Here is a 24,846-nt window from a genome sequence, read left to right as displayed (position 1 = left end):
AAGCGAGCATTGGATTGCGTCGCAATCCGAAATGAACTGCGAAAGCAGTTCCGAGGGTTGGTGAGCGCCAGCGAGCAGGGGGCGAAGCCTCCTAGTTATTAATAAAAGCTGAGTTATTATTATTTGTTGCTCTTCAGGTGACTTTTCGTAATAAGAGTTAAGTAAAACACGTTTTTTAGATCACATCGAAAGGAAGATTCAGTATATTGCTGTTGCTCGAGGTTATCTCATGATAGAGTTCAAGCCATTTTTTCCGATCCTTTCAAAGGAGCCATAAAAAACGCCCCAACATTAAAGCTATACAGTATTGATGCGGTTTTAATATACCAATATAATATGCTTTCTACCTGTATTAACGCTACATATTAAGACTGCACTATTACCATAATATCAATGATTACATGTCTCCTAAGCGACCCTCTACTAATTTACTCTAATAACTTTGCTTTTTTTTAATAATACATAAAATAATGAATGCGGAGTTCATTTTAGACACTGTTTATTATTAATAGCTCTTTCAAATTACAATATTATTTATAATTTTTAATTCAAGTAATCACTTTACAGGGTGCGTAGCCAAATCTTCCAACAAAAAATAAGCACCTTTTAAGTACTTTTGAAGCACTATATACATAAACAAAATGCAAAATAATTTTCAAAGACTTTACACGATCACGATAAAATAACTAGTTTCTGACAAAGAACTCTTTTTTCTTCATTATATTAGCCATTATTAAATGCTCGAGAGATTTTTTGGTTCGGAAAGTGAAGCCTGAAGTTGAGAATATCTTGCAAAATGCAGAAGAGTTGCACATGACAGTGCAATAATCTAACCGAGCCCAACGCATAGACGCACATGCGGACTGCCAAGTATTTCATCAAACTTGTAAAATGATTAGCGTTTTCATACGATATGGACCAACGGTGATTGAATGAATTGTGAATAACGATGAACAATGTGAAAAGCACGCTTTTGCATAATACGACACGAAAATCGACATGGTAAAGAAAAAATCTCTGCCAATATTTGATTCGGGAATTCCCTTGTCTTCTGAATTGGGTTCAAAATGACAAGGTTATGGAGTTGAACATTAGTTGTCGTAAACCCGAAAAATTGGGTAGGTTGCTCATTCCCACTTATTCGGCAAAGGATAATTTATTTTCGAAAATAGGGAGCTGTCCATTTTTTTAAAAATATGATGTTACTTATTTACCTTTACAGGTCTTTCCATCTGGCAAAAGCCTGTAACTCTCATAGCATCCACATCTAGCTTTGTCTTTTGAAGAATCATAGAAACAGGTGTGTTGACATCCACCTTTATCTTCCGCATCACATGGATCCTTCTCTAACAAACAAACACACAAAAATTCTTTTTAAACTTGCCTTTCCTTTCTCTTTACTCAAAGAGATCATTTTTTTTTAAAAACTACATTAATTCGCCAGAATATTTTTTTTTAAAACTGCATTAATTCGTCAGAATAATTTTTTTTTTAAAACTACATAAATTCGTCAGAATCATTTTTTTTTTTAAAAAACTACATTAATTCGTCAGAATCATTTTTTTAAAAATTACATTAATTTGTCAGAATCATTTTTTTTTAAAACTACATGAATTCGTCAGAAATGTTTTTTTTTTATTTTTAGTTTAAATAATTATTTTCGACTCCTAATGCTAATTTTTTCCTTTCATTTTCGGAAAGCGTTCTAAAAATTTAGGGTGGTATTACAAAACAACCTGTATATGCATAATTATATTATTCTTTACCAGGGTTACCACTCAAATCTAGAAGGAAAAAAATTGCATACACGATATATTAAGAGGTAACAACAATTACTGTGCTCTTGTGTGAGCCATATTGGGATAACTATATCTATTACTTTTAATTGCCGGAAAAAACAGCTGAACATGCTTAAATAATGCTACAGTAAATGAAATAGTTTAGTATAGCTGAAATATCATGGTTAAATATCCCATAGATTACGCTTTGAGTGGTCACCCTTTTTTAAAAGATGAAAATAAGAAACAAAATTCCCTGTATTTTTCCAGTTAGTAAAGAAAATATCAAAATTCCCCGCATTTTCCCTGTTATTTCAGGTGATTTTTAAATTCCCTGTATTTTCCAGGTTTTCCCTGTGGAGTGGTAACCCTGTTCACACATTTTATAGCACATACACAATTTTAAACCACATTAGGAATGGATATATTCAAAAACAAAAATTTACAATTTCATAAAATAAAATTGTCTACAGTTGAATTAAGGTCAATTGCTTACGATGGATGTTTCTAAAGATGATTTTTTTTCTTCCACCATCTTTCTTGGAGTTAAAATTCTGTTTTTTTTTTTTTTTTTCTTCCGCCATCTTTCTTGGAGTTAAAATTCTGATATTTCTTTCTTCCACCATCTTTCTTGGAGTTAAAATTCTAATATTTTTTTTCTTTCGCCATCTTTCTTGGAGTTAAAATTCTGATTTTTTTTCTTTCGCCATCTTTCTTGGAGTTAAAATTCTGATTTTTTTTTCTTTCGCCATCTTTCTTGGAGTTAAAATTCTGATATTTTTTTCTTCCGCCATCCTTCTCGGAGTTAAAATTCTGATTTTTTTTTTCTTCCGCCATCTGTCCTGGAATTAAAATTCTAGAGTTTTTTTTTTCTTCCACCATCTTTCTTGGAGTTAAAATTCTGATATTTCTTTCTTCCGCCATCTTTCTTGGAGTTAAAATTCTGATATTTTTTTCTTCCGCCATCGTTCTTGGAGTTAAAATTCTGATTTTTTTTTATTTCCTCGGTGTACCCAATTGCGTGAAGAATATTTTTTTAAAAATTTAAAAAACATGTTTAAAAGTATATTTGGTATTCTTCGACGTTTCAGTTTCGTCAAGTAAAAAGAGGACGCTATATCATGGGAGAAACATTTCATGGCAAATTCCATAGTAATTTGAAATTTAAAGAAAAGTGAGAGCAGAAAAGCCTAGAGTAAAATCATTAAGATTCAAATGCGGAAAAGATGTTTTCAAAATAGCTAAATGCAAACAAATTGTATGATTAATTCCCCCGCTGCGTAATCCTGTCAAAATTTCGATATATTGAAAACATTTTTTCAGCATTTAAAACTTCATGGTTTATTCTAGGCTTACCTAAACTAACTCTTTTGTCGAACTTTAAATTTTGAAATACCAAAAATGGAGGGGAAACAGAGTTTGCCATGGAATGTTTTTCTCACGCTATAACATCCTCTTAAAGTCGCAGTCGTACTACAGTCAAACCCAGCTATAGTGAACATGGTGATCTCCCAGATATAGAGAACGAAATGTCGCTCCTGAGCTACACATATATTATTTTTTGTGGATATAGTGAATCGAAAGAAGAAAGGAAATTGGATATTATGAACTTTTTTCTGTCTTCGACTGATTTTTTTCCCTCATTTTTTGGTCATTTTGAAATGTCTACATAAAATGCATATACCGATATTTAAAACCATCTATTGAGGGGAATGTAGCCGTAAGCATTTTTTTCCTGTTTGCTTCTTCTATCTCAGTTTCTCATCTCTAAATAAAGGCCATTCCTCCATTTTTGGTACGCAAGACGAAGAGTCATTAAAAAAATAAAAGTTAACACACTTTTTGTGACTACATATTGTTTCTTCAATCATTTTTGTATTTCTTTTTATGTGTCATTTATTTAAATAATGCGTCATAAAAGGGAGCAGTTCGAAAAAAATGAGTTAAAATTATTTTCAGTACGGACATAGTGAAATTTCGGTCCCTTGAAGGTTCTGTGGGATACGCACTACCCAAAATGGAAAAACATTTCTAAATAAAGCAGTGCGAACTTAACAATCTTGTGATTATAGTGACTTCAACTTCAACTACACACATTCTTTACGATGTTTTCAAACGATGTAGAACGTTGCAGCTAACATGTGTATTCTACGACTATTCTAACCTAATTTATGTAACTTTTATTTTGTATTTAACCCAGATTGAAACTTAATCTCGAACAATAAATGTTTAAATAACCTTCCTTTTATTGTTGACTCCACATCTGAGGGGCCCCCACAGTTCGCTATAGCGGGGTTTGATCGTATTCATCAAGGCAGAGAACAGAAATTTGGACTCACTTTTGCATGATTTGGCATCTGCCTGAAGAGTGAATCCCGTGCGGCAGAGGCACTGTTTTCTGCCGTCTTCATAGTTGCAGAACTGATCGCATCCACCCTTGTTCAGCAGACACGGATTGATTTCTAATGAAAATAGAAGTTTTAATTCATTATCAGGACTCCTGATAAATAACAGGAATGGTTGTTATCCTACCTGTGCAAGTATGGCCATCGGAGTGAAGATCAAAACCACTCTCACAGGAACATCGTTTCATTCCGTTCTCGTAGTTGCAAAAATGGTGACAACCACCATTCTCCAAAGCACAAGGATCCACCTCTAAAAAAAGGAAAGTTTGTTTTTCAAATGACAAAATGGGGTCTACAGGTCTGTTTACACGATCCAAGTTCTTGAATCTGAGAAATGGGTGGAATTTCTCTCTCTCTCCAAGAAATTGGATGATCCGTCGACACTATCCGAGTTCTTGAATCTCACTGATGGGTCGGAAGAAAAACTTGCGCATGGGCATTGTTCATATTCAACATTACAAAATTATGCTTATATAACTTTAAAATGACTAAATAAAATCATAATACCACAAATAGACCATAATAGATTAATTTATTTGGACTAAAATATATGAAAACCGACAACAAAATGATATAATCTGAATACCTGCTTGTTGACGTCACAAAATTTAAGACGCTGATTGGTTAAGGGAGGAAAATCTTGGATGGAAAGTAGTACATGCTCTACTATCGTTCAATGACCAAGCTCAAAGCAAAACAAGTTTCCATCAATCTTCGTCCAAGAACCTGGATCGTCAAAACAGGCCTTTACATGGGGTGGTTTGTGAATACCGGATATGGAATAATGCCGTGGGAGGTATTCATCCCACTAACTTCATTTATCTTTAAATATCGGTAGGGAAGCTCTTTTACCCACCTACGTGGCCATCAGCTATTAAAAAATACAAAAAAAAATACTCATGAAGAGCTCTGTTTACATAAATATGGGTAGCCAGAGAGAGTCAACGCTAGAGAACTAGTGGCTTTTGGTGCGATGATTTGATTTCGCATTCAGTTTATTTGTGGTTCTAAATAGAGAATTAATAAATTAGATTTTTATAAGCACAGTCATTCAAGTGTGTGGCCAATTCGTTTCAGTAGGTAAATTTTTGAAAATACCATCGACGTGTTCTCCAAAAAAAATTAGTCTAAGATAACAAATGAATACGAGGCAATAAACGAAATGAATTTTTTTTTTACTAAATTACAAAACCAAAAATAATTTTATGTAACATTACTCGAAAAAATTGCCGATTTATAGTTAATTATTTACAGAGTATTTTCGATGTAACGATGGAAAGAAGTTAACGAATATGACAAAGCATAAAGTAGAGAGGGAACGAGTTTTCTCAATTAGACAACTTCATTTAAGCGAAAGTGTCCGATTTTTTACTGACAAATTATTAAAAAATACAACATTTTAATGATCAACTGCTATTATTATGATTGACTTATCTAAAGTTACGTCTACAGCGGCAAGTAAATAAAACTTTTTAAGTCATTCAGGTTGTATACCATTGTGGTTAGAACTTCCAGCTACAAACTCAAAAATACCTAAATAGATATTTTAAAAAAATCAATTTATCCGTATTTATTGAAGACGAAAAATATAACGAATCATATAGCTCCCTTATTAAAATAATCCTATTTTTTTCCTCTCGTCGAATATCTCATATCGTTGTGTCGAAACGATATAAAAAGGAAAATACGTATCTTTCGGTAAACTTTAAACATTGTATAAAAAAACACCTAAAGTTTAAAAATTTAATTACTCTAAAATTAATTAGAACTGTGAAGAGTGGTGCATAGGGGGAATTAAAACAACGGCTAGCTAACTTTTTATTTTATTGTAAACAACATGATTATAGTTAGCACTCCGCACATTCACAAACATAACATATAAAACATATATGAAGAAAAAAAAATAAGGAGCTTTGCATAGCAGGCTTTCTACAGTTCATTCACACTCTCTCACTGTCTCTGAGTTTTTTTCTATAGTTTCTCGCTAGGAGGCGTTGCTAGTTCCAGTTTCTCCACAGAACTTTTATAAGAGTAATAAAACTGCAAAAAATTTTACTGCCAATGGGTTTTCTAAAAATCCAAAAAACTGTCAAAATAAACTACACTTGTTATCGCAAATTAAGAAAAAAATTACAAAAAAAAGCGACAACTCTCCCAAAAATAAGCCAATCCCAATGGAATTTTGAATATGTTGTCAAATAAGAGTTGTAAAGTAAAATTACAACATGCAGATTAATGGCGCTGCAATGGACTGACGTTATCTGCAATGAGCATTGTAGAAATACTTGTTATTGAACCAACGATAGATGGCGGAGTTTATCATCAGATTGTAACCGTAACTGCAAACTAAGATTTTGTAAAAAAGCAAGAACATCTACATTGTAATGTAGTAGTAATTGTCTACCATTGTACCGTATTAATCATGTTAACTATTTAAATATATTTTTGTTACTTACCCCTTGGTAATTATTGAGTAGCTTTCCTGTGCTATCAAGAAAACGAGAAAAAGGATATATTCACTAAAAATAGTAATAAATCTTCGGTGTATTTACCCTGTTAGAATTGCTTTAAGTTGAAAAGCGAAAAGCATAAAATGTTATGTTTGATCGCAAACTTGCGAATTTTGTTGTTTCTGAAATTGTTGTTGTAGTAGTTCAGCTGTACGATGGGCTATTGGCGACGGTCTAGGAAACATCCCTGAGGAAGATCCGAAGGCATGCCATCACTATTTAGATCCTCTGCAGAGGGGAGGCACCCTCGTTTCAGTAGCTCGACGTAAAGGGCGAGCGAAGTCGAGCACTTTAAGGTAGAACAGTTTAACGAGTACCGACCCTCGGTCCCTACGAAGACTCACACTGACTGCAGCCAGTGATGCTTGACTTCGGTGATCTGCTGGGAATGGTGTCTTAACAATCATTCAACTGCGGGCTTCCGAAATTAGAAATGGCTAATTAGTAACAATGCATCACACCTCATGCATTCGAAGAACTGGAATGTATCTCTACTGGAGGTAGTCAGATGGCTAAATGTGAATTCATAGACTATGGCAAAAATTTCTAACCACGGGTTTTGGCATCCTTCTTGTAGAGCGCTACAACCAATCATTGCACCAAAAGATTGCGTGGTTAGACGGACAATGGTTTGTTTGCTCTTTTTACTTTTAGGTTACTTGAAGATCCATCACGTACTAAGTACGCTTATAAAAATCAATGGAAAACGGAAGATTTCACTTTCTTCAAATATAAGATAAATTGCGCAAATAAATTTTGTTCTTTACAACACGAAATAAAAGTCCACAATGAAGAATGTACTCACTTCGGCATGAGGTTTTGTCCTCCTCTAGTTCATACTCTTCAAGACAAGAGCAGCGCACATTTTCACTCTCATCATAATGGCACAAGTGATGACATCCTCCGTTATTTACACCACAAGGATTCTTCTCTGGAAGACACAAAACATTCTACAGTACCTGGGCCGTATTATTAGATGCACTACTGAAAGATTCTATGTAAAATCTTAATTATCACGTGATACTCTATACAGCTGTAGTGTTTTTACGAGACTGTTTGCACTTGCTTACGTTACGTGTATCAATGGGTTAAATAAGACCCTATAGAATGTAAATTAGACGATAGGATACATTAGGCGATATATTATATACATATAGAATATTTATTATATCAAGTATTATGTAATAAATATTTTATATGTATATAGAATATATTATAATAATTAGATTGAATTATTAGACGCACTGTAGTTTTGTAATAATGAAATGATTTGCACGAGTTTGTATGCAATATTTTTATATTTAAACACACATGTAATGGGTTATTATTCAGAAGATTTTTTATATACTTCCTATTTGTATTTATGTATTACGTAATGTATTGTATCAATGTTAACTCATTGATACAGGAGCGTAAGCACATGTACATCCGATTCAAAACAATACAGCTGTATAGAGTATCACCTGATAATTATAATTTTTACATAGACTCTTATAGTGCTTCTAATAATATAGCCAAGCTCTGCATATATCATTCCCCTGAGGCTCATTCAATATCCTCTATTCCTCAATAGGACACCATACTAAGGGAGAAACTTTTCGTCGTAAATTCCCTCCATAACTAATTTAAAAGAAAGAAAAAGTTCAGACAAACCCACGAATTGCTGAAAAAAGAATTGAAAACATAAAAAATGCAAGCAAATGATTGGAAAAGAACTTCTGAGTTATCTTCTCATTATTTATTTTTCTTTAAAATTTTCTCTTCAGTATTTGAAACGAAAAGTTTCTCCCGTGGTCTGGCGCCCTCGATAAGAGGCCTCCGCGATCTCGGATTTTAGATTTGTTTGCTTAATTGCATTTAATAAAACGTCTTGATCATAAGAGAGTCATGACTTCGGAAAAGATTGAAATCAAAGGAGTCGTTTTACTTGTGCTAGATAAGAACTTTTCTTTAATAAAAACTGTCGCGCTATGTGATGTGTCGACCACTACAAAAATACAATTCCAATTCACTAGTATGTAAGACATGTCAACTGGATTCTATGCTGGGGTACCTTTTCATAGATGAAGGTTGACATTGTCGATAACTACCAACTACAATTGCCTATTTTTAGCTCTTTTTTTTAAATTTAATTTTATTACAGTTTAGACTGATAAAGTGCTGAACATTTCTTCACAAAATGATGCAGCAACCACTACGCAATTCATGAACGAAAACCAGGGAAAATGAGAAGCGTTGGTCATCTCAATGACAGAGGACTCTAAAAAGTATTCAAAAATGAAGAATTATTTTCAGCACTTAGTTGCGGCTTTTTAAAAAAAGTTTAATGTCTGTGCTATTGTATGTAGTCATATTTTTAAATATTTAATCTATATCACTTTCACGCTATATGTTTCAAATATTGCTCTTCGAGCAGCGATGGCTCAGGTGATAGAGCGTTCGCCTTCCAATGAGGCGAACCGGGTTCGAATCCCAGTCGATGCGAATTCCGCTTAGGGCTTGCACCGACACCACAGCGCTAACGTGAAATATCCTCAGTGGTAGACGGATCATGGGTTAGAGTCCCCTTGTCGTCTGGGTAACCGTGGGAGGTTTTCGTGGTTTTCTCTGCCCACATAACGCAAATGTGGGTTAGCTCCATCAAAAAGTCCTCCACGAAAGCAAATTTCTCCCAACATTCGATCCAGGAGTTCCCTTGTCTTCTGGACTGGGTTCAAAATGACAAGGCTATGGAGTGGAACATTAGTAGTCGTAAACCCATAAAAGTGGGTAGACTGTTCAAAGACGGTTATAATATAAAATATTGCTCTTCTTAACCCCTTGTCAACAAAAAATAAGCAATTTACAAACAGTTTAGGTCAGGGGTGTCAAACTCAAAAGCTAACTTGGGCCAAATAAACAATGCTTAACTTTAGGCGAGCTGCAAAAAAAATCAATGTTCATAGGAACAAATATTTTTATTTTGAATAGTACATTGTAATACGCATATAGTATAAAGTTAAATTATTGTTTGAGTCCTGATACTTGACATCTCTTCTCTGCTACTATCTTTCCTATTTCGGGAGAAATTTCATTGGCCGAGACTATACTTTCAAAATTGACCCAACGTGAGCGTAATTAATGCGGTTTCGGATAGGAGATTTATTTCCATTCATAACAGAAAATAATTGCTCCCACTGATAAGTACTTCCAAACATGGAAATAATTTCATACGCGAATTTTCGAGTATTTTCAAACCTTGTCAGTAAATATTTGTAAAATTCAGGCACATCCACTTTAATGAATATTAACTCTTTAACGTCTTGAATATTAGCCTACTAAGCAGAGAATAGCTGCACAAATCAATAAGCGTAATAAGTAATAATTATAACCACTTGTAAGATAACGTATGTATAACTGCGTCTTATTAGGTAAGGTGTGACAGCTGATGCGGTTTGCTGCTGATAGCTTAGTGTAAAACGGACTCCATTTCAGCCAATTAGAATTTTACATTTTCGCGCGTACAATTTAAAATGATACGTATAGTTTATAAATAAAGTATATTATAATTTTATTTGCTGGTTTCGTTTCTAATTCACATTTCTATTTTATTTTTACTTTTCGCCGGATATATTGACTGGGCCGCAAAAATTTTCATCTCGGGCCGCGAGTTTGACATCCCTGATTTAGGTGCTAACCAACCGTATGAACAAATAAAGGAAATATATATAGTCCTTAAAATTGTTTTTCTCCCCTCTATACAAAATTGAAATTCAAAAGCGATTACTTACTTTTGCACGTTCTTCCGTCTTCTTGCAATTCATAACCGTCGATGCAGAGGCACGCCTGTACCCCATTCTCGTAGAGGCAATGATGGTGACAACCTCCATTCTCACGTAGACATGGATCCACCTCTACAATAAACAATAGACAGCTAACTGCTTTTTACCCCTTCACCATTCGACAATAACGTGATTTCAATTTGCCACATTTTTTAAACGATAATTTTGAATAATGTATCACAGGCCTTGACATTCAATATTCGCTTCCAACTCTTGAGTTGTTTTTTTTTTTAATCATCTTAAACTTATATCTAAAACTTATATAAGATCTCAAACTTATTTAAAACTATTTAAAATCTTAAACTTATCTTAAACTATTTAAAATCTAAAACTTATCTTAAGCTATTTAAGAATCTAAAACTACTTAAGATCTTAAACTATTTAAGATCTCAAACTTATTTAAAACTTAGATCTTTAAACTTATTGTAAGCAATTGCCCGTGCTCGGTTCTTTCGAGAGGATCGCGCACGTGACTTACTGAGTTATTGTTTTCTATTCATTTAACGGAGTACGAAAATGATACACTTTTTGTTGGTTTATGTGGGTAATGTGTCGTTTGTCAGTTTAGGGTTTGATAGATAGTATTTTTTATGTTTTGGATTAGTTTTGCAATTTTTTTTCTTCAATTTAGCGAACTTTTTATTACAATATATTCAGGTACAATCAATGATAAAAAAAACTGATAATTTTATCTTATTTAAATGCTGTAATGATTTTATATGAAATTTTTAATGATATGAATATCACCCCATAATGCTTCGATTGGCCTTCAAAATCCCCAGTCTAAACCCTAAAGAAAATATTTGAGATATGCTGGAAAAGCGAAATAAGTAATTTTTTTAATATTTAATTTATTAATAACTATAGAAAAATGTTTTAATATTTTTATGATGTCATTTAGATGTTGATGAATGACTGTTTTACAAAATCCAAGACTCACAATTCAACAGTTAGGAATCAATTTATTCTCTCTGAGTATCGGTTCTCAGTTCTGTTTTTAGTTTTGTGCTGACCATTCATTTTGAGACGAGACATAAAAATTTCATTCACAGATACTGTTAGTTTAAACATTTTTTTTTGTTCAATCGGTACACTTTTATGTACTGAAATTCCGTTCTCAGATTGCCACTGTTGACTGATGGTGGAGCGGTGATGCTTACGTTATGATGGTTATGAAGACTGGTAATCCATAAATGTGATTACCAGTCTTTAAAAGAGATTTAAAAACCGTGATGGAAATTTCATTTGTTTCTCAGGCGTTAATAGGTTTTATTATTTCTTATAGCCACCCGTTTAAAAAAATTTAAAAATAAAAACAGGCACTGTGTGGAATGAACAGTTTCACTTGAATTTGCTGCAAGAATAGTTCTTTTAAACCCTAAACGCTTTTTTCTGATACTTAGAGAACACTGTTTAAAGGTTTCGTTAATGAAAATAACAAAGAAAACAAAACAAAAAATCAACAAAAAAGTTACGATCGTCTTATTACGATCACGATTACTCATCGATCAAATTGTTCTGGATGGACTCCGTTAAACGCCCCAACATTTCAAATCATGGGTTGCAAAAACTGTCTCCATGGATGTTTGTCGTCAGATTGGTTTTCATATCTCCTGCCTATGTACGTGTTTGAAGACTTTTCCTTCTGCAGCATTCATATTTATATTGAAATCACCGTCAAGACAGTTATTATGAGTTAACAACAAAAAAGAATATAAGAATACTTTAAATTATTATTATGTAAATACATTAAAAATGCCTGCTAGTGGAAATAAAAAGAAAAACAGCAGCGGTCACCATAGCAACGCCTGCGTACTGTTCACCATTACTCTTGAACACAGTTTAAAAGTGTGTGGACGTTATAAAGTCTAAAAATATTTAAAAAAATAACGGGCTAGCAAAAGCATAAATAAAATAAAATAAACACATAAAGAGATAAACAATAAAATAAAAGCAGACGATAAAATTAGAAGACCTTTTTAGAACAACAGCGAGTTGTTGTGGAATTTGAGTTTTCATATATCCCGATACGGGCACTTTATCTCGTTTGTTTTATAAGATTTAACTATCCCGTTACGAGTACTTTATATTTGTTACTGTATTTGCTGTGGTGTGAAATAAATCTTTTTTTAATAAAACAAAGAACTGTTTCTTAATAGCTTGATGCGTTACAACGCCATTGTAATAAACGGGTCATTTTCAACCAATTTGTAATAAACGGGCCATGTGCTTTGTAAATAAAATAAAACTCTTTCGATATTAGTTTTTTCCCCCTTCCACTAGTCTTTTGAACCACTGATGTGCCCTAGACACGTATTTCCTGCTTCAGAAAGACTCTCTAATTTTTTATTTTTTCCTGCTGGGCCGCTCTCGCCATACTCGCCGTTCGTACAAAGATGTGTACTGGTAAAAACTCATTTGAATTGATTCGAATCAGTACCCAACTCTTACCTTTGCAAGTCTTTTTGTCATCCAAGAGTATAAATCCGATGGCACAGCTGCAACTGAAAACCTTCTCTTCAAAATGGCAATAATGCGAACAGCCACCATTTTCTTTCAAACAAGGATTCTCGTCTGAAATGTGAAAAACAATAAATAGTCAAAACTTTCTCAAGGAAAAAAAAAATGTTTTTTATCAACAACAAAAAAAATACTGTAAGTTAATATGTATAGACTTCAGCGTGTGTACTTTAAGAATTACGAAAATTAAAGAAAAAAACTGCTTACCATGAAGCATAAAAAAAGGAATTAAATAAACACAAAATTAGAAATCTCTCCCTAAATTAAAAAATTCTGTTTTTGGTATTCAATTTTACGTATCGTTTTGTTTTGCTTAAAATGTGTAAAACACTTTTACAGATTCATTTTTGTCCCTGACCTTGTACGGACCATTTCAAGGATTTCTCTAAAGGTGACTCATTTTTTGCACTGTCCCTGAAACAGTAGGTTAAATTTTCATTGCACTTTATTTGCAGCTTATGGCGAATACGGTCACAAAATAGTGAGAACGTCTTACTCTCGGTTTTATGAAAACAATGATTAAAAAATATCTAATTGAAACAACGGTATCGCGGTGGCTCAAGCGAATGATGAGGCACAATGAAATGACTTAGATTCAAATTCCAGCGATGGAATTTGTTCAATGGAATTCTGCTCCTGACTACAGTGCTGTTGTAGAATCCCCTTAGCCTGGGACATGCCCAGGGATGGTTTCGTGGTTTTTCTTTTCATGTGGCGCAAATGCGGGTGTGTTTCACCAAAAAATGTCTTCCACGAAGGCTAGTTTGTTCCAATTCTTGATTAAGGCTTCTGATTTCAATATAAGCAAGTTTTTATTCTGGTAAACGAGGGTTTTGATTCTAATCTAAAGGGAGTTTTTAATTCCGATTTTAAACGGTGGTTTTTAGTTCACTAAACGGATATCTTTTACCTTACAAAAAAGAGAAATATTTTCTCAGTTTTTTTTTTTTTTTTTTAAGTTATACTTCTTATGCGACTTCCAACAAGGTTGCGTTAAACGTTTAACGCTACATTTTTATTGGCCGGGAAATCACGTGGTAGGGATCCAGTTTTCCCTCATTCATTTCCATATTGTTTTGGTTCTCACTAGCATAAAAATAATAAAAGTCATAAATGTATTGTTTTTCTATAAATATTTTTTAGTTTGTTTTGATACACATATAATTTAATAGGGCAGTATTTTTTATTTTCAAATTTAGTGGATAACACTTGTAAAAAATGAGTGAAAACAATCCCACGGACAATGCGACGGATTTAAGGTTATGTCAAGGTACGCCTCTTGTGAATATCAATTCATTGTTTCTCTTCTGAAATTACATTATGACGCATACATTATTAATACAAATACATTTTCCAGGGCGAGACGATGAGGCAACCACAAGCACTTCCACTGGTTCAAGAGGTCCACGAGGGAAAAATGGAACAATGTTACCGTGATTACAGAACACGGAAGCGAGCGGAGCGGGAAAAAGAGTTGTTGAATGGAACTAGTGATCCTTCTACGACTGCTGATTCTTCTATAATTAACGTCGCAGGTTGCGAAGTTTAAACTTCTTCCGCGCAAAAGGACTCCACGTACTATTTTTTTTTTTTTTTTTTTTTGTGCGGCATTAAAAATATGAATATACAATAAGAATTATTAAAAAAATGAATGTAACTAAATATAATTTTTAATTAGAAATCTTAGTTAAAGTAAGGAAAACAATTTTAATTCCTATTTCATGTTAATAAGATTAGAGCTACACAAATTTAAAGTCAACGTTGATTACTTCACAATGACACCCAGAAAGCATGTAAACCTTACAGCAACCTTGTTTCGGAATTTCCTTTCTATTGTCACGAAAATGTTTGTACTAAAAAACCTTTTTTCATTAAACCAAAAATATTGCAGTTTCAAACCTTTCATCCTAAAAGGATTAAAAATTATTTTATAAAGCTTTTATAAAAAGTTGTCACTTAAGTCTATAATGACGTTTCAGTTGACGTCACACTAGCATCCTAACGCTAGTGTGACGTCAACTAATTATTGTCCAATAAAATTTCATGACAAGGTGGATTTTAGGTGAGACTTTCCGAAAAGAAACCTTATAATTATCTAGATTTAAGATTGTTTTCACCTTGAGGCTAGCTTTATGAAAGGTTTTTTTCACGCTTGAAAACTCTTAAGTCAACCTCGATTTAAGGTTTTTATATCGAAGGTTGTTTTCTAAGGTTTTGGATTAGGGTATTGTGCGTAGTATAGAGCAGATTGTCCCAGATCTCGTTTTAAGATTAGAAGGTTTACACGTAAACCGTATCACAAACCTTTTTAGGTTTAGATTAAAAGGTTTTCGTTGAGTGAAACTAAACCTTATTTTGCTATCTGGGACAGTAAATGCTGTTTAAGAACTTTCTCTTTTAATTCGAAACTTTATACCCGAATTTAATTTTATAACCGTCGTTGAACAGCCGATCCAATTTTTGGATTTAATAGAATCGGGAATTGAATCCGTGGAATCTATCATGTGTTCATGTGTTGTTCTGAGGCAAAAAGAAATCAACAGATTTACTTAGGATAAAGTGCGGAATCTCCACAATTTACTAAGGGCATTAACAGTTGTTTATTTTATCAACTCATTTGTTAATTGATGTTAAATAGACAGGTTTTTTTTAGATTGTAAAAAAATAAATAACATCATGTTAATTTAAGTGTACGCAATGCGCGGATTATCGGATAGTTTGTGAAATTAACCAACAATGAACGAGTCTATCATCAAAAAACAAACTTAATGATAGTCGGTGACTATTTTTAAATTTATTTTATAACCGTCGTTGAACAACCGATACAATTTACTACTACTACTAATGTTCAACTCCATAGCCTTGTCATTTGGAACTCGATCCAGAAGACAAGAGAACTCCTAAATTAAGTATTGAGACAAATTTGCCTTCATGGAATGCTTTTTTTTGGGGTGAAGCTGATCCGCATTTACGTTACGAGGACAGGGAAAGCACGAAATCCTTCCACGGTTCTCTTGAAGTCGAGGGGACTCGAACCCATGATCCATTTACCCCTGAGGATATTTTAAGTCAGCACTGTGGTCGGTGCGGAATTCATATAGATCAACCATCACTGGGATTCGAACCCGGTTCACCTCATTGGATGGTGAACGCTCCATCCCCTGAGCCCCCACGACTCGTTGTGAGTCTATTAAAATAATGTATTGCATACCTTTGTTGCAGTGATGTGGCTGTTGCCTTTTCTTATCACATGTACAGTGGGTGTAAGTCCTAAGACGTTCTTCATCGCAGTCATCACTAGGACCACTACACTCATCTACAAAAGAACGCTCTCTAACATTAAAAAATAGCTGTTTTGAGAGTTCAATTTTACGTTACATTTTGTTTTGCAGTGCAAAAGTTACAAGAAGTGCAAAAGTTACAAGAAGTGCAAAAGTTACAAGAAGTGCAAAAGTTACAAGAAGTGCAAAAGCTACAAGAAGTGCAAAAGTTACAGGAAGTGCAAAAGCTACAGGAAGTGCAAAAGTTACAAGAAGTGCAAAAGTTACAAGAAGTGCAAAAGTTACAAGAAGTGCAAAAGCTACAAGAAGTGCAAAAGTTACAGGAAGTGCAAAAGCTACAGGAAGTGCAAAAGTTACAAGAAGTGCAAAAGTTACAAGAAGTGCAAAAGTTACAAGAAGTGCAAAGGCTACAAGAAACTTGAGAAGACGAAAGTGTGTTAAAAATATACAGGAAGGAAGATTAAACAAAATCTAATTTAACATTCAAGAGTTATTCAGAGAAATTAAGCTGCTAACCTTGCAGCAAAAATCACCATGCGGTCGCTCTGCAGCCCACGGAAATGCAACTACAGAAATGAAACTTAACGTGCAGAAAGGCCATATTTATGTGTGAGCTTAATTTGAAATTTGTATTTTTAAAATTCTGCTTAGTTCGAAAGTTATTTAATTATAAAGTTTTTTCTTTTTAAAGTCTTACTCATTTATTTTGCTAGTAAAGGAAAAAAAAATTTATATCCCTCTGTATTATAATAGTTACTTCAGCTAATACTCATTGAACCGGGTGGGCTTCATGCCGCTACTCAGGATCGAACCCGCCTTCGTCATGTGACTGAGTCATCGGACTCTGAGTCCGGACAATGAGCCATTGCAGCTCGGTAAAAAGTGATTTTAGATAAATAATAAAATATAAACGATTTTTCAATCTTTTTTTTTTTGTAATTGTAAATAATAAATAAATTGATATTAATTGACACTATGTACAAGACCGATTTGTTAGGGGTAAAAAAAAGCACCGGAAGAAAAAAGTCTGGGCAAAAGCACTGAAAAAAAGAAGAAGAAAAAGCACAAAAAAGCACCTCAGTTAATTATATAAATGGAACGATCTATTCGACTCGGAGCGTTATAGTCGAAAGTTAATGTTATTGTTACCGTGAAGGACGAAAATCAAGAGAATAATGATTTTCATCGGTGAATATCATAGTCGCTTTGGTGAATGTCAGAAATATTTCTTACATCCGATTGGATATTAGTTCACTCGTTGATGTTATTATACTTATTCCATATTTTAATATCTGCTGAGGATAGATTAAGAGAATTATCAGTGTTCGGAATACAGGTTAAATGCATACTGAACCATAAAAAAACATCAGTGTAGGGTATACCGGGCAAATGTATACCGGGTAACGGCACTTAACTAGTATATATTACGGACATTTACCAAAGCGACCATGTGATTGTCAGTATTCACCGGTGGAAGTCAACAATAACCAATATTCGGTCATTCACAGGTAACACCACATACGTCATCATTATGAATTTAAACTTGTTTGGAAAAGAATTGTCTGATATGCTTACCGTGTACGCATCCGTCATCGCTGACCGGAAGACATTCTGTGCAGCACCTGTAGATGGTGTGGTACCTCGGTTCTAATTTGTGAGTGTATCCCGTGTAATAAACAGTTCTGAAAAAAATGAGAAAAACTATTCTAATTTATTTACCCATTTAAACAAAAAGGATGAATTTAGCGACACGCAGATTTCGCAGAGAGCTCCAAATTCCTTTACTTTTTGAAAAGTAAACAATCGTTTGATGATCGAGTTTTCGATGATCGAGTTTCAAATGGCGTTATTATTCTTTAATTAATATTGTAAATAATTCTATCAGAAAAATAAATAAAAATAAGAAAAGTTAAAATTTTAAAGAATGATAAAATACAATTCATAATTTTTAGAAACTTAGGGAACATTTTTAGTGAATCTTGTTTAATCGCTCTGCTTAAATTGCCCCAATCAAATTCTCAATTTCTAAATATACCCATACAAATGTATATTTCATATAGATTTTTATTCTGATTAAAAGAAAAGTTACAATAACAAATACAGCAGATGCAGAGTTGGAAAATGTTTTGTATTAAAATAAAAAGTGTGTTTTTAAACCATGTTTAATGAAAACAAAAAATCGTTGGTTTATAATAAAAAGAGAAAGATAGAATATCTCATCCCTTTACTTAAGATTAAAACGTATAATTTTTTTTTGTCTCTTTGCGAATGATAGAGTTAGAACATCTTGGAGCGAACTTAAAGTCAGGGAACTTACTTAAAAATTCACACAGAATTCATTTTTATATTGCTTAACACAAATGTTAGGATAAAAAGTTACTATAGAGGATAAAAATAAAAGGGGCCGTTCATAATTCCCTCCGGGGTTTCGAAGCGTTATAGTAAAAAACGCAGACGAATATGGCAAAAAAGAACATACGAAATTATTCCGAAAGTATTCAAGTTTTAATTTAAGCAGTTGCCGGTAGATGGAAGTAACATGTACCACTGAAGCCAGTTGTAGTAAAGAAAAATGGCGTTTACAGGAGGAGGGAATTATGAATAACCCTGTATTACCTAACAGACAACTAACAGGGGGTTGGGATTTCTTAATTGCTTATTTTTGATAGCAAGGGTAGGTAATAGCACACGATTATAAAATTCGTTAATCCAAAGATATCTCCATGCAAAAAACAACTTTTAGTAAATATGTATTACTTGATTTAATAATGGTCGAAAAAATGTTAACCTGTAACGTATAAATTTTTTTTTATCATTTTAAAGAATATAAAATTATGAGGCAAAATACAAAATTTGAGTCGAACAGTCTCTTAAGAAATCGTGTTTTAAATATCTGACTTTCTTGAAATTTGATTTCTCATGAACTATTCGACCGATTATGCTCAAATTTTGTATTTCGCTATGAGAAAGGAAAAGGTAAGGAAAGGAAAGGTTAGGAAAAGGTGATATAATAACCTGGGTTTGTAGTCAGTGCAATATTCGTCCGAGTAGAGGCAGTTGGGTTTTCGAATCCTCTCTATTTTAGTGTATGCTCTGAGGCAGGCCTTCCTTACTTTCACCATAGACATCACATTGAAAGGACAGACATTAGACCTGCAAGACACAACAATTGACACACACTGTTAGAGATATCTCGGGGAAAAAATGGTTAAATAACAATTTATTGAATGGTTATTTTAGTATATTTTATCAAACCAGTCAAATAACCATAAATAAAATGGTAATCAAACTGTTTATTAACTGCTTTCACCTAATACGGTTAAACAACCAGAATTTTATCTCCCCAACAAGAACCACCTAATGAAGCTACTTAGTTCTTTGCAAATGCTTACATGTCATAGCTGAGCGGGCTTATAAGTCAATCTCGTTGTTGTTGTTCCTTGTCCTCCAATTGTCTGACTCCGTCAGACAAGATCCAATAGGTTGTTGATCCTCAAAAAGTCGATTACAAGAAGTGGAGTAGCGTGTAAGTCCTCCTTGGAAAAGCCCAAGCAGTCAAGGATATGTTCGGCAGAGGCCTGCTGGGCTTCACATTTGGAGCAGACTGCATAAGTCTTTCTTCCCTCAAAGTACGAGAGACTATTCGTGTGTCCACTTGCCAATCATTTCAATCTCGTGACCGGCAGGACTGGAGTTCGAGTCCTAGTGTTGGTTGACACTACAATATTTCCTCGATGGCGTTCAACACACGAAGAATTTCCAGTGTCCGGCTCTCTCCAATGTCCATTAACTTACGAAAAGCCGACCTATGTCTGGTTAAATAATTATTTTTTTTTTCATTTTTGAATAATGCTAGTTGTAAATGGTTGAAAAACCGCACAGTTTTGTATTCACGGTTTTATAACCATGCCTTTTGTAAATGGTTTCAAAACCATAAAGGAAAAAAATTTGCTTTACCGTAAATATTACGGTTAATCAGATAGACTGCCAGTTATTTTACTATAATTTTAAAATGAAAATTTTAGCACTGCACAGAACAAATGAATAGAGTTGACCCAGGTTCGAATCCGATTGATAGGAACTCCGACTCGTACCGAAAACAATCCTGACACAAAATATCCTCACTGGAAAATGAATCGTGGGTTAGGTTCTCATTGGCTAACCTCTCTGGGTAATGCATATGAGGATAAGTTCAATCAAAAAGTCTTCCGCAGAGGCTAATTTCTCCCGATGATTGATCCAGAAGTTCCCTCTTCTGGGCTAGGCTCATAGTTACAAGTCTACGGGGTGGTATACTAATGGTAAACACAAAAGTGGATAGCCTGTTCAACGCGAGTAATGAAATGAAAACAAATGACCAGATTTTAAAAATGTATATTTCCAAAACTAATACACACATTGCAATGAATTAATAGCTCGATATCATACGATATATCCACCAAAATGCTAAGGGAACAAACACTCATATCAATTCAAAAATTACTAATCTTCCTCTACTATGGCAAAGTTTATTTGGTTGAGATTAACAAAATTTATTACCATATACGTATACATTATAATAAAAAACCATACAGGGAGTGAAAAGGAAAATTATATCGTTCCGCAGTGGACTGATCGTTAAGACACGGTTCCCAGCAGATCACCGAAATCAAGCATCACAGGTTGCGGTCAGTGTTCGGGTGGGTGACCACTTGGATTAGTCTGCGTAGGGACAGAGGGTGTGTGGTATGGGTCCTCGTTTAACTGTTCTACCGTAAAATACTCGACTTCGCGTGCAGGTCATCGGGCTACCGGAGCGGGGAAGAAATCCCCTCTGAAGAGGATTAAAATTGCGGTGGCATGTCTTCGGATAATCCTCCAGGGATGTTTCCCAAACCGTCGCCAATAGCCCATTGGCTAATTAATTAATTAAATACAGCTAATTAAGCTAATTAAAAACAGAGCAGTTATCGCATATCGAATAAGTTGAAATTAAATTCTTTCTGTCTACTTTTTTTACTTATCTTTAGATTTATTATTTGTTTATGTATTTTATTGTAACCGAGATATATTTTTGTTTTGTGTACCTGAAAACTTCGATGCAAAATTAGTTTGTTTATAATGGCTTCGTGTTGTTATAGTGTTAATTCTCTGTGTAAATATTGAAATCTTTGCGAAAGAATTTTTTTTGAAAGAATATAGAATGTGTCACTTAAGAGTATTGTTACTTGGCGGGCTTGGCTTACTCGAAATGGGATGGAAAGAACAGTTGCTAACGTAAACAAATGCCACGTTTCAACAACCCATCAGGATTGAGATTACCAAACTACGTCACTTGCAGGTATCCCACTGAAATCGACATTCTGTTTCATCAAAAACTACTGTTGTACTGCATTTAATCTTTTAACTTCTGTTTTATAATTGCTTATAACGACACAGCTTGCTATCACGAGTATTTAATTTGCTTTTGGGAATTACTGTTATGAAGAACTTTTAACTGTATTCGATAGCTATACGGAAATCTTCAATTAAGTGTGGCATGGGTGATTTATAAACACTGTCTTTGGCGGTAACTTGATGGCCACGTGATTGAGGAAAAATAACTCGCTCAAGGCACAGATTCTGAAAACACTGCAAAAAGATATGAGCGCAGCAACTGCAACGTGCGTATGAGGTCAGATTATATAGATGTTTATACCGTGCGTCGTATTTTAAAAAAAAAATTGATGCCTTTTCCACACATATATGAAACAAAACAAATTGAACAGGTTTCTGTAATTTTTTAATAATACAATCGGACTTCCATTTAACTAACTTCCATTTTGCGAATTTCTCTATTTTGCGATTTTTTTTCGAGGAAAATTTTGCGAAATTTCTGCGTGAAATAACTTTCCAAATAGCGAAGTGAATTTTCTATTGAACGAACTTTTCTTTCAGATCCCCTTTTTCCAATGGAGGAAATGACCTTGAATTGATTATCGAAGCCACATTACTTTTAGAGAAATCAGTAAAATCCCTTTCTGTTTGTATTTCAAAATTCCTTTTAGAATAAATTCAGCGATCATTTTATCCACTATTTTTTTAAGTTCAAAATGTATGTAGCATGATAGTGTAACACTGGATAATGTTTTGCTCTATTCTTGCTTTCCATGAAGATTTCTTTTATGGTTAAGATTTATAAAATAAATAGTAGATACTAGCTTACAAGAAGAAATTGTATCAATTGCTAATTTAATTTTGTCTAGTGTTTATGAATTTAAACCCTGTTTTGTGTTGTTCAAGTATTTCAAAAGGTGATGTCCCGCAGTGGACTGATCGTTAAGACACGGTTCCCAGCACGCATCGCTGGCTGCAGTCAGTGTGCTGGTGGGTGACCACTTGGATCAGTGTGCGTAGGGACCGACGGTGTGCGGTATGGGTCCTCGTTAAACTGTTCTACCGTGAAGTGCTCGACTTCGCGTGCAGGTCGTCGGGCTACCGAAGCGGGGGTGCCATCCCCTCTGCAGAGGATCAAAATTGTGATGGCATGTCTTCGGATCATCCTCAGGGATGTTTCCCAGACCGTCGCCAATAGCCCATTGTGTAGCTCTAGTGCAACGTAAATGAACAACAAGAACAAAAGGTGATTTTCTATTTAACGAATTTTCCATATAACGAACTTATTAATATTCAGCGATTCGTTAAATAGAGGTTGGACAGTAAATTAATTGTTTTCGAGTCACTTCGGTGAACATTTCGATAGCTTTGAATGCAGGGGCGAATTAAACGTACGCGGGCACTGGGCCATTCAAATTTTTGGGGCCCTTAGATAAAAAAAATTTCTCGTATATATTTTTCATTTATTCAAATATAAAAGTATTTATCTATCTTTTCTTTTAAGAAAGCGTATTTAAAATTAAAATAAATAATAACAAATTAAAATTTACTTTATTTTATTAAATTAAAACTAAAAAAATAATCATAACATTTTGAAAAATTTTTAAATAATCATTGTTTTTCTTAATTTATTTTCAAAAAATCCCTTTAAAGGGGGCACCTAATCATTGGGGGCCCCAGGCCATGGCCTAGTGTGGCCTTATGGTTAATCCGGCCCTGTTTGAATGGAGAATACTGTTACCATAAAAAACTACATCTACAAGGTTACATGTTAAAACTTAAAAAAAAAGAAAAAAAAAATTCTCATTTTATGATTAAAGGGAGAAAAAATCAATCAATGTTTTGCGAAAATCAATTACTGGGTGATTTCTAAGGTATAATAAGCGAGCTTTGTTCGCTTGGTTCGATTAAAGGACGGTTAAGTGACAATCCTCTGAAGTTAGCACTTACCTTTTGGCAACATTTCCCCCCCCCCTCCATTGTTGCTTTTTCATTGTTTTTTTTTTGTTTCTTCAGTTTGATAGCGATGATAATAACACTCAGAATGATTGACATCCTTAAAGATGAGGGTTTTTTTTCTGATCTCTTTTAATTTTGCTGTCTGATATCAATGCTTCGTCCGAAATGGGAATTCTTTGGTATATATGAGGGTTATGCGTGAGTCACTCCTCTTCGAACTCTTGCTTTAGAATATACACCAGGATTCTCAGAACAAAAAGAAGAAGGAAAAAACAAGTTTGCACAACGAGAAGCGATGACTTATTGAACAAATGTACCGGGAAAAAAATGAAGATCTACCATTCTATTTTTAGAACCGACTCATAATTTCAAACGTTTGGAGAGTTATAATTATTTTTATGTACAGTCTCTGGCCAAATTATTAAACGCACTCTAAGATTCTATGTAAAATCTTAATTATCAGGTGATACTCTATACAGCTTTATTGTTTTTACGATACTGTTTGCACTTGTTTACGTTCGTGTATCAATGGGTTAAATGAGACGATATGTAATATTAATTCGACGATTGGATACATTAGACGATATATTATATAAATATGGAATATTTATTATATCAGTTATTATATTAGTATATTATAATAATTAGATCAAATTATTAGACGCATCATAAGATTCTGTGTAAAATGTTAATTATCAGGTGATACTCTATCAGCTTTATTGTTTTTACGATACTGTTTGCACTTGTTTACGTTCGTGTATCAATGGGTTAAATGAGACGATATATAATATAAATTTGACGATAGGATACATTAGACGATATATTATATAAATATGGAATATTTATAATATAAGTTATTATATTAGTATATTATAATAACTAGATGAAATTATTAGACGCACTATAAGATTCTGTGTAAAATCTTAATTATCAGGTGATACTCTATACAGCTTTATTGTTTTTACGATACTGTTTGCACTTGTTTACGTTCGTGTATCAATGGGTTAAATGAGACGATATGTAATATTAATTCGACGATTGGATACATTAGACGATATATTATATAAATATGGAATATTTATTATATCAGTTATTATATTAGTATATTATAATAATTAGATCAAATTATTAGACGCATCATAAGATTCTGTGTAAAATGTTAATTATCAGGTGATACTCTATCAGCTTTATTGTTTTTACGATACTGTTTGCACTTG

The 24,846-nt window shown here is 33.7% G+C and overlaps 1 protein-coding gene across 8 annotated transcripts in view; it reads right to left on the bottom strand.

Moving 5' to 3' along the window:
* Positions 1–24,846, bottom strand: part of LOC107451551 (uncharacterized) — a 238,752-nt gene that overhangs the window by 84,295 nt on the left and 129,611 nt on the right. For all 8 annotated transcript variants that reach the window (XR_015429033.1, XM_087150875.1, XM_087150876.1 and 5 more), the window contains exons 2-10: positions 19,331–19,468; positions 17,891–17,997; positions 16,246–16,350; positions 12,966–13,088; positions 10,464–10,586; positions 7,499–7,624; positions 4,311–4,433; positions 4,118–4,240; positions 1,215–1,346 (exon numbers count right to left, since the gene is read on the bottom strand). Coding sequence is in view for 7 of the 8 variants with exons in the window: in XM_087150875.1 (XP_087007001.1) it covers positions 1,215–1,346; positions 4,118–4,240; positions 4,311–4,433; positions 7,499–7,624; positions 10,464–10,586; positions 12,966–13,088; positions 16,246–16,350; positions 17,891–17,997; positions 19,331–19,468 (1,100 nt within the window). In the remaining variant the exon portion in view is untranslated. The remainder of the gene's footprint in view (positions 1–1,214; positions 1,347–4,117; positions 4,241–4,310; positions 4,434–7,498; positions 7,625–10,463; positions 10,587–12,965; positions 13,089–16,245; positions 16,351–17,890; positions 17,998–19,330; positions 19,469–24,846) is intronic.

This window comes from Parasteatoda tepidariorum, chromosome 9 (genome assembly GCF_982258835.1).
Source record: "Parasteatoda tepidariorum strain Cologne lab strain chromosome 9, Ptep-v5.0, whole genome shotgun sequence".
Classification (NCBI taxonomy): domain Eukaryota; kingdom Metazoa; phylum Arthropoda; class Arachnida; order Araneae; family Theridiidae; genus Parasteatoda; species Parasteatoda tepidariorum.
Note: the sequence above shows the minus strand (reverse complement) of the source record. Positions and strands in the feature narration are given on the sequence as shown.